This window comes from Protobothrops mucrosquamatus, unplaced genomic scaffold (genome assembly GCF_001527695.2).
Source record: "Protobothrops mucrosquamatus isolate PMUCROS unplaced genomic scaffold, P.Mucros_1.0 scaffold1360, whole genome shotgun sequence".
Classification (NCBI taxonomy): Eukaryota; Metazoa; Chordata; class Lepidosauria; order Squamata; family Viperidae; genus Protobothrops; species Protobothrops mucrosquamatus.
Window position 1 is genome coordinate 274,924 of NW_015387552.1, and position 12,746 is coordinate 287,669.

At 62.3% G+C, this 12,746-nt stretch overlaps 1 protein-coding gene across 1 annotated transcript; it reads right to left on the bottom strand.

Annotated features, from left to right (window-relative positions):
* Nucleotides 1–335: 335 nt before the first annotated feature.
* Nucleotides 336–7,655, bottom strand: LOC107292503 (drebrin-like protein A). Its single transcript, XM_029285164.1, has 10 exons — nucleotides 7,564–7,655; nucleotides 4,940–4,992; nucleotides 4,601–4,713; nucleotides 3,374–3,448; nucleotides 2,994–3,146; nucleotides 2,473–2,595; nucleotides 2,234–2,385; nucleotides 1,175–1,229; nucleotides 812–924; nucleotides 336–504 (listed from the first exon to the last, which is right to left on the bottom strand). Exons 1-10 carry the CDS (start codon nucleotides 7,653–7,655, stop codon nucleotides 336–338), a joined length of 1,098 nt encoding a protein of 365 aa, XP_029140997.1.
* Nucleotides 7,656–12,746: the final 5,091 nt, after the last annotated feature.

Below are 12,746 nucleotides of genomic sequence, written 5' to 3' on the forward strand. Positions count from 1 at the left end.
GGGACCCTGCTGGGCTTGGGGCCGATGGGGGGAGCCGCTGAAGCCTGGAAGCTGCCCGGGACGTTCGGCTGTGGGGGGCGGCGAAAGATGTAAGCGGATTCCGTGAGGCTGCGCTGGTGGCGGAGGAAAGGGCGCCGCGGCACTCCTGTCCGGGCAATGTGGAGGGGGGGGAGAGAAGATGCGTCAGCAAAGCCAGCCTAAACACACACACACACACAGTGCACAATGCACAGGCCAAAGTCACCTGGAGTTGTGAGGGTTCAGGAGTCGCCACGCCCTGAATTACTCAGACGTCAATGAATGTTGGGGGGGGGAGACAGAATCCTCCCCATTCCCTACTCCACGAAGTAGTTGCCCCCAGCCCCGGGGTGGGATGGGATGGTGAGGGCAGGCCTGGCCAGGGTGCTCACCTGGCCCCGGTTCTCCCGAGGTGGAGGAGTGCCGTCGCTCCCTCGCCTGGAGGAAGCCCCTGGGTGGCTGCTGCGAGCCTGGCCCTGCTGCCTCCTGTGCCCAGGAGAAAAGCCATGAGGGGCCCCACATGCCTCTAACACCCCCCCCGCTTTCTCTCACCCCCCCAGCAGAGGAAGACCCCCTGTAGATCCCAGAGGCAGGCAGTGGCTCTGCTTCCAGAGGGAGGGGAGAGGCTTCGGGCAGGCTCGGGGTCGTATGGAAGCATTTCCAGGGAAAAGAGCCCCTCCCCAGCAGCCCTACAGCCAGAGCCCTCCCCCGTCCACATGGGGGTTCTGCTTGGCCACAGGCCCCCTCCATTGAGCCACCAAGCGTGTCCCCCAGCCCTCTGGCGCCCTGGCACCTCAAACCGAGGCATCCTTGCCAGCCGCCCCCTGGCTGCCGTCTTCTCACCGGGTCCGTCTCACTGGCCTGGCTCTGAGGACTCGTCCCGGCCAGGGCCCTTGCTTGCTCCTTCTGCCAATGGGGAGGAGAGGAGAGAAAAGGAACGCTCAGAGCCAGGATGACCTCGGTGTTGCTGGGCAGGCATCAGTTCAACAGGTGGAGAAGAGTCACTTGCCGGACGTCCGCCTGCCAAACCTCCTTCAGTCGAGCAGATGGGACTCCCGCAGTTCCCTTTCCGCCTCCCATGATCTGCCAATGGCCCCCACCCCACTTGTCCCCAGAGGTGGAGGAGGGGGTCACGTGGCCAGTGCAGGGTGCTCACCCGTCGGGCTTCTTCCCACCGGTGCTCTTCTGCTTCCCGCTGGGCCTGCTGCTGCCTGTGGGGGGGGGCAGAGCCTCTCATGGGGGGCTGATCTGCCACTCAGCCTACAGCTCCCCAGTGGATCGGGAGGCGGGAGGGGGGGGACGTGGCTGATCCTGAGGAGCGGGGGCCCAGTGCAGCTCGGGGGGGCCCAGGGTCAGTGGGGCCGCCTCACCAAGTGTCCAGCCACCCTGCCCTGTCAGCAGCCACCGAGCTTCCAGCAGGCACCCCGCTGGGCACGGGCTGCCCAGGCTCCCTGAGAAGGTGGGGCGCATTCCCAGGAAGTCCAAGGGGAGGTGGGAGCCCCCCAACTCTGAGGCCTGTTCTGGGCAGGTCCTTCCCCTTTGTTTGGCGAAGCAGACCCTCTTGTGGGGAAGGGGGGAGGGCTGCAGGCCCCTCTTCTGCCACCCTTGAGGATGCTGCAGTTTATGACTACAATGGCCTTAGCTGGTCTGCTGCCCTGGAGCTGGCAGCTAATTCAGCAAAGAAAGGGAAAGGGAAAAGAAAGGAGAAAGGAAAGGAAAGAGCCCCCCTCCCCCAATCAGGACGGCCAAGCTCTGGGACAGTCCAAGCCATCCTCCCCAATGCCCCCCCCATCAGACTGGCTCTCATCCCACAAGGATCCTTCCAGGCAGAGGACCCCTGGGGGGGGGCATGGCCACAGTGGGGAGGCGAGGGGGCCGTTTCTCCCTGGGCAGTGGGAGGAAGACGGGGGGGGGGTCGCCCTCTGGGGCAAGTCCAGAGTGGCTGGAGGTGCTCAGAAAAGGAGGCTGGGCACTTCCCTAGAAGTGTGTCTCAAGCTCGGCGTCTTAAACTCTGGATTCCAACTCCCAGAATTCCCCAGGAAGTCCTGGCCTCGTCCAGCTGCCACGCTGGGGAAAGGCCAGGAGACGATTTCTGCCCAAGGAGCAGCCTCGGTTTAAGGTTCGGGGCCTTAGTCGCCAGGCAAAGGGGCTGTGGGCACAGGGCAGCCGGGGAAACGGGGCGTGGCGGTCCCTGGTGCGAGGCCCGCCCACCTACCTCTGCTCCTGCACGAGCCTCTCCCTCTCTTGCACCCGGCGCTCCCGCTCGGCTGCTTCCCGCCGCTCCTCCTCCATGCGCCGGTGCTCCCAGCGCCTCTTCTCCTCCTGGGCTCTCCTCCTCTCCTCCTGGCGCCGCTCCTCCTCTTCCCTCTGGAGGGCGGCAGAGAGGGAGGCTGGCATCCCCCCTCCCCCCCCGCGGCCCTGCAGCCCCCGGGCAGCCCAGCAGCCCCCCCTCACCTCCGCCTGTGCCCAGAAGGAGCTCCTCTTGGTGTGCAGGATCTCCAGGGCGGGGTTCGTCTTCCGGTAGTTTGTCCCCTGAGGGCAGACCAAGGGGGTCCCTGAAGGCTGCCTCTCTCTCACCTGGGGAGGGGACATCCCTCAGGTGCCCCCCAGGTGCAGAAAGGCAAATGGGCAAGGTGCCCTCCAGGCAGGCAGCTGGGAGGGGCCGCAGGGGACCCCTCCTCTCCTGTGCCAGAGCAGGGGGGCACTGAGGGAGGGGGCCCTCCAGGCAACCCAGCCTCACCCCCCCTTCTCTGTGCGCTGGGAAGGAAAGGGGGGAGGCCGATGCCCCCTCTTGCCCTCCCCAGAGACAGCAGCTGCCTTCCCTGGAAAAGCCCCAAGGGCCCCATGGGGGCTGGGGGGGGGGCTGGCCGCAGTTGCCACTGCCGGAAGCAGAGGGGAAACCTGGCCAGTGATGAGCTGGGGTGCAAGCATTCATTCATGGGGGACCCCCGCCCCCTCTTTCCCTTCCTCCTTACCACCAGTTCCTCAGGGTCCCCACTCGGAACCTTCTTGGGGACGGCAGCTTCCGGGGGGGGCTGTTCTGGCGGGGCCACCAGGGACAGCTGGCGGGTCAGCCCTTCCTGGGTCACCTCCTCCACCCGGCTGGCCTTCAGCACCCGGTGGGCTTCCTGCAGAGGGAGAGAGGAGGGGGCAGTGCAGGGATCCCCCCCAACTCCTTCGGGAAGAGCAGCTGCCCTTCCTCTCTGGGGGGAGCAGGGCCCTCCTCCCCTCCCCCCATTTCCCAAGCCTCTCCTGCCTTCTCTCACCCACAAAAGAGCCCCCCCCAACCTCCCATTTCTAGCCCAGGAGCAGCCCGGGGCCAGGGACATCGGGCTGCTCTCTGCCCAGCACCCACCTTGAAGAAGGCCCGGATGGCCGGCAGGTGCCCAGCGCAAGCTTCTTGGCGCGAGTCCAGGACTTTCTCGCCAACCTAGTGCCAAAGGGGGAGCCAGGGGGCCATCAAAGACTCCTGCAGCGGCTGCACAATTTTGGGGGGCCCTTCCGGAAGCCCCCAGCTGCAGCCTCCCGCGTCCTTTGGGCAGCGAGGGTGGGGCTGTTCCCCAGCAAGATCGGCATGGCTCTCCCGGGGACAGCCCCCCCCCAAAGGGAGCCACAAGAGAGTTGGAGATGAGGCACAGCAGCCCCCTCTGGGCATATCAAGAGTTCCTCCGTTGGGGCCTTCTGGAAAATCCCAGCTCTTTCTAGACTGAACCTCTGGAGGGACAGGGGTGGGTGGGGTGGAGGACAGCAGAGGAGAGAGGCCTTCGCTCAGATCCAGCACCCCTTCCTTCCTTGGGAGGTCACAAGGGAACACATTCTGTACGCGCTCCATACAACCGCCTCTTCCAGGGTTCTTTTAAAGACGGGAGCTGCCACCTCCAATGGCTCTTGGCCTCCCCCCTCACGAGTCTCTTGCGTTCAGGGGTCCTCCGGCCACTCGCCTCCCTGCCCTCCAGGTGCTCTGCCCACTCAGCCCCACTGTCTGGCGTTGGGCAGCCTTACAAAAGGGAGTTGCAAACTAAGGCCCTCCTGTGGCCAGCCCTTCTCGAGGGAGGGTCTCCGGCGTGAGCTCTGCTCCCCCCCTGCCGATGGCCGGCTCTCTTGGAGGCGGCCGCTTCTACTGAGTGGGGGGGGCAGGAAAAGGGGGGCTGTGCCGGGATTCACCTCCCTCTCAGGGCCACATGCAGCGTCCCGGCCAGTGTCCACTCTGTCCTGCTGCAAGGCCGGGAAGCCGGGTGGGCGTGGCTTCGTGGCCTGCAGCTCCCACAGAGGCAGTTCGTCCATTCCCCCCAAAGCAAGGCTCCCCCCCCAGTGAATAGCCTGCCTTTCTACCCCCTCAAGGGGACAAAAACCACAATGAAGGGAGCCCATTGGGAGGGCGTCCGGGAGGTCTTCCTGCCCTGGGAAGACAGAGAGGCCGAGCGCAGGTCCTGAGGCCGGAGCGATCCTGGCTTGGACCGACTGTGCCAGGCCCAGATTCAGGTCCCCCGAGAGGCATCTGGGCACCGTCTCTCTTGCTCTTTCTTCAGCTGCAAGCCACACACCCCCTCGCCCCCCCCAGCTCCCCCTCTTCCGCTCTCACCCAGTGGATCAGGACGACGCGTGGCACCCCAGTGGCGGGCTCAAACAGGCGGCACAGCCCATACATGATGCGCCCGCTTTGGAAGCGCTTGGCCAGTTCATCAGGGCCTCCTCCTGCAGGGGGAGGCTGGGTCAGGCACAGGGGCTCCCAGGCACCAAGCCCACCGAGACTCCCCCACCCCCCTGTTGTTTCCAGGAGATGCCCCCCCCCACGGCAGGGCAGGCAGACTGGGGCCCTCTCCTGCCTCCCCTGGAGGCTGATCGGACTGAGAAGGGCCCGGCTGCCCCCCCCCGTGCCATCTATGGAAGGAGGAGGGAGGGAGGGAGGTTCCTGCCTTACCCCCTGAGTCCAGCAGCTTCAGCTCGTTGGCATTTTGGTAGGCAAAGAGGGCCCTGGGTGTCGGAGAGACAGAGGGAGAGAGAGAGAGAGAGAGAGAGAGAGAGAGAGAGAGAGAGAGAGAGAGAGAGAGAGAGGGAGGGGGGGGGGGAGGGAGGGGCTGGCATTAGGAATCAGTCTGCGGGGGGAGACCCAGGCCAGGGCCCCCCATCCCTTTGCAAGAGGTCTGGCCATCTTCCTCTGGGGCCCGGAACAAGAGGATCGGGGGCAGCCCAAGCCCAGCGAGGCCTTCCCTTGGGTGCCTTGGACTGAAGGGGGGGCCCCCTCCTCCTCCCCCCCCAGCTGCCTCCTCATTTCTGGCCTCAGAAAGGCAAAGTCCGCTGCTCTGCTGGGCCTTGCATTTTGGCCTCCTTGTCCCCCAGGGCTGCCTGGCACGGCTGCTTCCCCCCACAGGCCGACTGACTGCTGCAGTGGGTGTGTTTGTCCCAGCTGCAGAGAATATCTGGGCCCAACTCCACACACACACACACACACACACACAGCCGTCCTGCATAGCTGCACCCAGTCTGGGCACCAGATGAGGCAAGGCAGGCATGCCCACGGCCCTCCCCTTTCATGGCTGGAGGAGGGGAAGGGACCCTGCGGGGGGGGGGGGGAGGAGGGAGGCCGCAGAGAGACTTCCTGCCTCCACCCGAGACAGATTCCTCCTCCGCCAGGCCCCCCCATCCTCTGAGGAGAAAGGCCCTGGGGAGCTTCGGCTGGGCCCTTGGCAGGTGGAACCCCCACCCCCCCCAGTTGCTTCCCCTTCCCCGTCTCCCCCTCTGAACAGGAGGAAGGACATCCGCTCTCAGACAATGGAGGCTGAAGGGGCGGCATGGAGGAGGGGGCGGAGGGGGGGGCCTGCCTGCAGACGTGGGGCCAAGCCCTCCACCAGCCCTTGGGAAGGAGGTGACCCCACCATGCCCCTCCCGCTGTGCTTCCAGCAGCCTCATGAGGGGAGGATGGCCCTGGGGGGAGATGGGAGGGGAAGATGGCCTTGGGGGGGAGGGAGGAGGGGGGCTGGCATCCGATGAAAACACAGCTGGCTCCTTCCTTTCCCTCTGGGGAAGCCAAGGCCACAGAGCCCCCCCCTCCCATCCCCTCTCAAATGTCTTGCAGATCCTCTGACACACACGTGTGCTAGCACCATCCCGCCTTCCTGGGGCTGGGCTTGGTTACTGAGCAGGAGTAACACGCCCAGGTGGTGCCAAGCGCCCGCCAAGGAGAGGGGCAAAGGCTGGGCCCAATGGGGGAGGGCAGCTCCTGACTCTCCTTCGCCCCATCCTCCCTCCCTGCTTCTCGCTCTGAAACAGGCCCAAACCCCACAAGCTCTGCTGACGCCTGACCCCGGCCTTGGCCTCCAGCCATGTGTGCACTCACCATGCTTGTGGAGAGAAGGGTTGTGAGCGCACACCTGCCTCTAGTGCCCTGCCAGGGGACACGCAGAAGACCCCAGGAGCTGCACTGCTCTCCTTTTCCTGCCAAAGGTTTGGCTTCAGCAGCCTGGATGGCAGGACCCCGGCAGGATCAGCCCCCTGGAGCCCCCAGGGCTGGCTTCTTTTCTCCTGCCAGCTCTCCCAGCTTCGGCTGGCTGGGCTCCTGGCAGGCCCTTAGAGAGCAGAGAGGGGGAAAGCTGCGGAAGAGGAGCCTTCCAGGATGGGGCCCAGGGAGTGGAGGCTTCTGCCTCCTCCTCCTCCTGCTGCTGCTGCTGGGAACCCACATCTGGCCCTCAAAGCTGCAGGGCTGGCAGGCCCCGTTCCTGCACCCAGAGCTTCCTGGTAGAGCTTCGCTCCTGCATCTGGCACCCTGGGGCAATAGGACGGGCAAAAGGGCTCAGCGCGGAGCTGAGCTGCCCTCTCTCTCACACGGAGGCTGGTGGGGAAAGAGGCATGGCGGGCACAGCTGTCACCCACAGACACACAGCACTTCACCGCCCCCCCCAGAAGCTCCCGGGCTCCGAGGGGGGGGAGAGGCTGGCAAAGCAGGTGGGAGGCAGCAGCACCAGCGGCGCCGTGGCCCTTGCTGAAGGGCGCCTCCTGCAGCCCAGCAGGGCCCTCGGGACGGCGGCGCTCGCCCCCCCGGCAGCTTCCTCGGCCGGCCGGGACTGGAAGGGGCGAGGCCGGGGGTGGGGCAGGCCGCGCTGGGCGGGACGGCCCAGGACTGCTCTTGTCCCGTCGGCGGAGGGCTCGGGAGGGCCCCGGCTCCTTCCCTTTGGACTCTCCGCCCGAGTTTTACCGGGGACCTTCCGGGGGGCGAAGCGGCTTCGGGGCCGGGCTGCCTTCCGGGGGGCAAAGAGCAGGAGCCGCTGCGGGCAACGAGGCGAGGCGACTGGGGAGAGGCCACCCGCTGCTCCCGTCCCCGGGAGACCCAGCAACTCCTCTCACTCGCCAGACACGCCACGCTCGCCACGGGGGCCAAAGCGAGAGCGGGTCGCGCTTGCCCTGCTCTCTCCGGGTCCCCGCCGGGGCTCCCCGAGATCCGGCCCCGCAGAGACCACCACCGGGCGCCTGCCCACCCGGCCGGGAGAGGAGTCCGCGCCCCGGAGCCCTCGGCACTGGCCGCCCGGGAAGGGCAGCGGCGCCACTCACCAGCTGGCGGCCGCTCGGCCGTTCACCACGTCGCTCTTGGCGGCCAGCAGCGCCAGGCTGTGCTTGTCCAGGTCCACGGCGGTGCTGCCCATCGCGAGAACCCCGACGGCGGCGGACCGCGGCTCCGAGGTGGCGGCGGCGGCGGGCCGGGAAGAGGCGCCCCCGCCCTCCCCGCCTCCTCCTCCGCCCCCGCCCCCGCCCCAACCCACTGCGGGGAGGGACGGGGCGGGGCAGCATATCTTGGAAAGCCAAGGCCGCGCCGACTTGGGGCAGGACACCCTCCCCGCGGTGGGCTCACTGCTTTGCCCGGTGGCCTCGCAGGCGGGTCTCGAGAGGGGTCCCCTGCGGAAGGGGCCTGGTCTTGAAATTAAATCTCTGCACTCCTTGCCTCTGGCGTGGGAAATGCCCCGGACACGTCGGACGGACCTTCCTTGGCCCAGCATTGCGAGGCCCGTGAGGCCCCCTGAGCAGGGGCCAAGCTGAGGCTGGCCTTTCCCACGAGGGCAGAGCCTGGAGAGACCCCCCCCCCCGGATGAGCCCCTTTCTGGGTGTCTGTGGTTAGGAAGAGCCCCAACCGTTTGAAGGGGCAGAAGCAACCTGCTGCAAACCCTGTCATTGCCCCCCCTCCACAGCAGCCGACCCCCCCCCCCAAGCATCATCCCAGGGGCTTTGGGGGAGGGGAGCCTGGGGCGGACCTTCTCCCCAGGGGAGGGGGGAGCCTGGGGCCGACCTCGCCTGGAGTAGGACCTGCCTTTTCCTTGGCTGCAGCTTGGGGGAAGCAATGTCCCCATTCCTCCCTCTTTCCACCCTGCTGGACACCACCCTGTGGCTCCTACAGCCCCCCCTCCAAGAATCCTCCATTAGGGAAGGTTTGGGGCATTCTGCAAGCCCCCCCTCCACACACCCCCTTGGGACCGTCTCCTTGGCCCTTTGGCAGGCCTGGCCGGGAACCATCCGCCCACCTCCTTTGCCTTCGCCTTATTTGGTCAATTCAACGATCTCCCGAGCACAAAGTCCTTTTACAGCTGCAGAGGCCGGCTCCCATTCGGACACCTCGGCTCAGGCATTGTGCTGGGCGGAGGGAGCCCATCTCTGCCCTGGGCTGGAGGACAACCCGAAGGCCAGGCCCAGGTCCCCCTTGGAGGCCTGCCAGATGGGGCCTCCCTTCCTCAGGGTGCCTTTGGCAACCAGCCCCAGGCCGCCTCTGATTCCAGGACTCCCACACCGGGGACTGTGGGGACAGGAGGCTGGGGGGGGCCACTCTGGGGACAGGAGGCTGGCCCAGAGGAGATGGGAAGGAGAAGCCCCTCTAGGCTCCCTGGCATTTAAGGGGAAGCAATCCCAGAGGGTCTCCGTTGCAGAGTCTCCTTGGTGGGCCTCTTGAGGCTGCTCCTTCGGGGGGGGGAGTAAGGGGGAAAGGAACTTCTCCACGATCCCTGCTCTGTCCCACCCCCCTCTAAGGCTTCAGGCCACTGCGCTGGTCCACAGAAGCAGAGAGAGGCGACCGGAGTCCCCGGCAAACACTCTCTGCACTTCTCCCCTCCAGCCACGGTGCTCCCTCCTCTTCCCACAGCTGAGTGGGGCAAGAGAACCCCTCCAGCCTCTTCAAGGGTGCCCACCTGGGATGGCTACCTTGGTCAGAGGGAGGAGAGGTGGGGGAGGAGCAGCCAGGGGGACCACAGAACCCAACTGGCTGTCCCAGGCCAAGACCTCCTGCTCAGGGCCTTTCAGGTCAGTCCAAATCAGCTGCTTGGTCTGCAGTCATTCCTGGGTCAAATCTGCGCCCAGCGCAATTCCCTTCCTGGCCCAAAAATCAGCCCTCTGGACTCTCGCCACAGGGTCCCTGCAGACGGCCAGCGGGGGTTCTGGATGGCATGGGGGATGGTGGTCTGCAGAAGAGGGAGGGCAGAGCCCACTCCCAAAACCAGGCGGGGGTGGGGGTGCTTGGAATCTCTTTGGAGACACTTTCCGTGCCCCTCCCCCATAGCCGCAGAGGGATTCCTCCATCACTCCTGGTGTAAGCCAGTTCTGCCTCCCTTGTGGAAGTGCTGCGCAGGGCCGGTTCTCCTCCTCCTCAGCCGGGCGCAGCGCGAGATGCTGTCCTGCCCCAAATGACAGAGAAGCGGCAGCTCCCCCCATCCCCGAGGGCCGGTCAGTGGCTGTGCACCCACATTCCCCCCTCCACTCTTGGGCTGTGCTGCAGGGGAGGGGGTTGCTGTCCTGGCCCAGTCCCACGTAAGATGCCCACAGGGATCAGGCAAGGAAAACCAAATGCACGCATACAAGGTAGGTGGCACCTGGCTCAGGAGCAGTAAGTGTGAGAAAGATCTGTGTGTCCTAGTGGACAATCACGTAAATGCGAGCCAGCCCTATGCTGCAACTGCAAAAAAAGCCAATGCAATCTGGGCTGCATCAACTGAGGGATAGAATCAAGATCACATGAAGTTCTAGTACCGCTTTACAACGCCTTGGTAAGGCTACACTTGGAATCCTGCATCCAGTTTTGGTCACCACAATGTAAAAAAGATGTTGGGACTCTAGAAAGAGGGCAGAGAAGAGCAAGAAAGATGATCAGGGGCCTGGAGGCTAAAACACGAAGAACGGTTGCAGGAATTGGGTATGTCTAGTTTTATGAAGAGAAGGACGGGAGTCAAGCTATTTTCCAAGGCGCCTGAAGGCCGGACAAGAAGCAACGGATAGAAACTAATCAAGGAGAGAAGCAACTTAGAACTAAGGAGGAATTTCGTAAAAGTGAGAACAATTCATCAGTGGAAAGGAAGTTGCCTCCAGAAGCTGTGGGTGCTCCAACACTGGAGGTTTTTAAGAAGAGACTGGACAACCATTTGTCTGGAATGGTAGATGGTCTCCTGCTTGAACAGGGGATGGACTAGAAGACCTCCAAGGTCCCCTCCAATTCTGTTATTCTATTATTCTGCTAATCTCTTCTCCAAAGCACATGAAGGCAGGACAAGAAGCAACAGATGGAAACTAATCAAGGAGAAATCCAACCTGGAATTAAGGAGAAATTTCCTGAGGACAGTTAACCAGTGGAACAGCTTTGCCACCAGAAATGGTGGGCGCTCCATCACTGGAGATTTTCAAGAAGACACTGGACAGGCACTTGTCTGAAAAGGTATAGGTTCTCCTGCTTGAGCAGGGGGTTGGACTAGAAAACCTCTGAGGTCCCTTCTTGTCATTTGAATCTCCTTGCTATGGGGCAGTGTCCTATTCCCCCCCCCCCGCCTGCCAAGACCACCCAGGGCAGCAATCTCTCTGCGACAGGGCCAGCCTTCTCCTGCCCTGAACCCAGGGCCAGAGGGTTGCATGGGCCCTTCCTCCTGCCCCACCCCATCCTCATTCTCAAACTGAGCCCCTGGTGTGTACAGCTGCATTTAATTATTCCTTCTTTTTAAACTAAAATGTTTTCCTGGCATTCCATCTGCCTTCCTGTATCTTGAACCCATTATTCTGCACCCTCCATTCCGGAGAGAGAGAGAGAGAGAAACAGGTCTTGCCCGTCTTTGGTGTGACGCCTGTCCCTTCAGGTCTCTGAAGAGGGCTATCGTGTTGACCCCCACCCCCGCTGGCCCTCCCCAGCTGCCTTTCCCCACAGTCCACATTTTAGGCTCCTCCCATCCCCCCCTCCATTCCGATTCCCTATATTGCTGTGATTGGAAGATGATCCTTGATGGGTCTATCCTGGATCTGGCCTGGAACTGCATCTGCCCTTTTTACAACCCTTCCAGGCAGCCGATCCATATTTCATTTGCAATTCACTGTTATTATCCCAGTAACTTTTCCACAAGAGATATTAATAAGTCAGCTGCGCTCCTTCCTCTGTCGATTGTATCTTTTCTTGTGCCCTTTCTCCTTCTTGTCTCTCTAGTTAATCTTTTAAATCTTTTTGTATTTATGATTTTAATTGTAAGCCACCCAGAAACACTTTTCAGAGTGAGATGAAGGGCACATACATTTAATAAATCAATAAATAAACATTTGGTGAACAACTTTACATTTCTCTCCATTAAAGTTCTATGCTATTATTATGACTGCTGGCTGCACTGGCAGACGTTGAGATTCGGCATTTTTATCCACCTGCCCAAGGACCTGGGATAGAGGTGTATTTTCCGCAGGATGTCAGCTGTTTCCAGTGAAGCTGCCTTTTGCAATTGACCGACAGGGACTTTGTCAATGCCGATGAAGTTCAAGTGGTTCTCCAGAGGTTTTGGGGGGGGATTGCATGTGTGATGAAGCCAGGGGGTCTCTATTCTCTTCTGTCTTTTGGGTGATAATGTTCAGAGATTTCCCTCTCCCTAGTAGGGAAAAGAGCCACTCAAAAAGACGTGAATTAGCCTAACGAGATTTCTTCTTCACAATCCCAAGCTGACCTAGCAGCCACTGCCTGGTTTTTGAGAAGCCTCCAGACCAGCCTCTTCCTCTCGTCTGCTTGAGAATCTCCCAAGGGACCTTCAGGGCAATGGAGGGGCCTTTCTGCAAAGAACATTGTTCCACTGACTGGCCAGCATGTCCCTGGATCCGTCCCCCCCCCACCTGCCCCCTTGCTCCCTTCATCGCTTCTCAAGGCTGTCGCAAAAAGAAGATATAAAGGTTCAGCGGCCATCAGCCAGATCTGTTGGTAGCCGAGGACGAGACCTGTGGCTCTGAGCTCCTTCCAGATCAGTGCTGGGCTTGGGATCCTGCTCCTTCCCACAGCTCTTCCTGATGGCCCAGGGGAAGTCCTCTCCTGCCCTGAGATAACAGGGTTCCCAAACCATTGGTAATTGTGTGTTTTCTTTGCCCCCCCCCCCGGGCCTTCTGTCTAACCGAACGCCTGGGTTATTTTCAGCCTGTGTTTGTCCTTCTTAGCATCACCTATCCAGGGGTAGTCAACCTTGGCTCTTTTATGACTCGTGGACTTCAATTCCCAGAATTCCTGAGCCAGCTGGGAGTTGAAGTCCACGAGTCATAAAAGAGCCAAGGTTGACTACCCCTGACCTATACTATACCTTCTCCTTGGCTGGACAGCTGATGCGTGATACCAACAACCATATTGTTGTTCTTTGTGCTTCCACATACAGGGCAGTTCATTCACCTCTGAGCAGGTGTGGAGTGCAGAGTGCGGCTCCACCTCTCTTTCCCTTCCTCTTGATCAGACGGTAACTTTAGCTGCTGAAGCCACATCT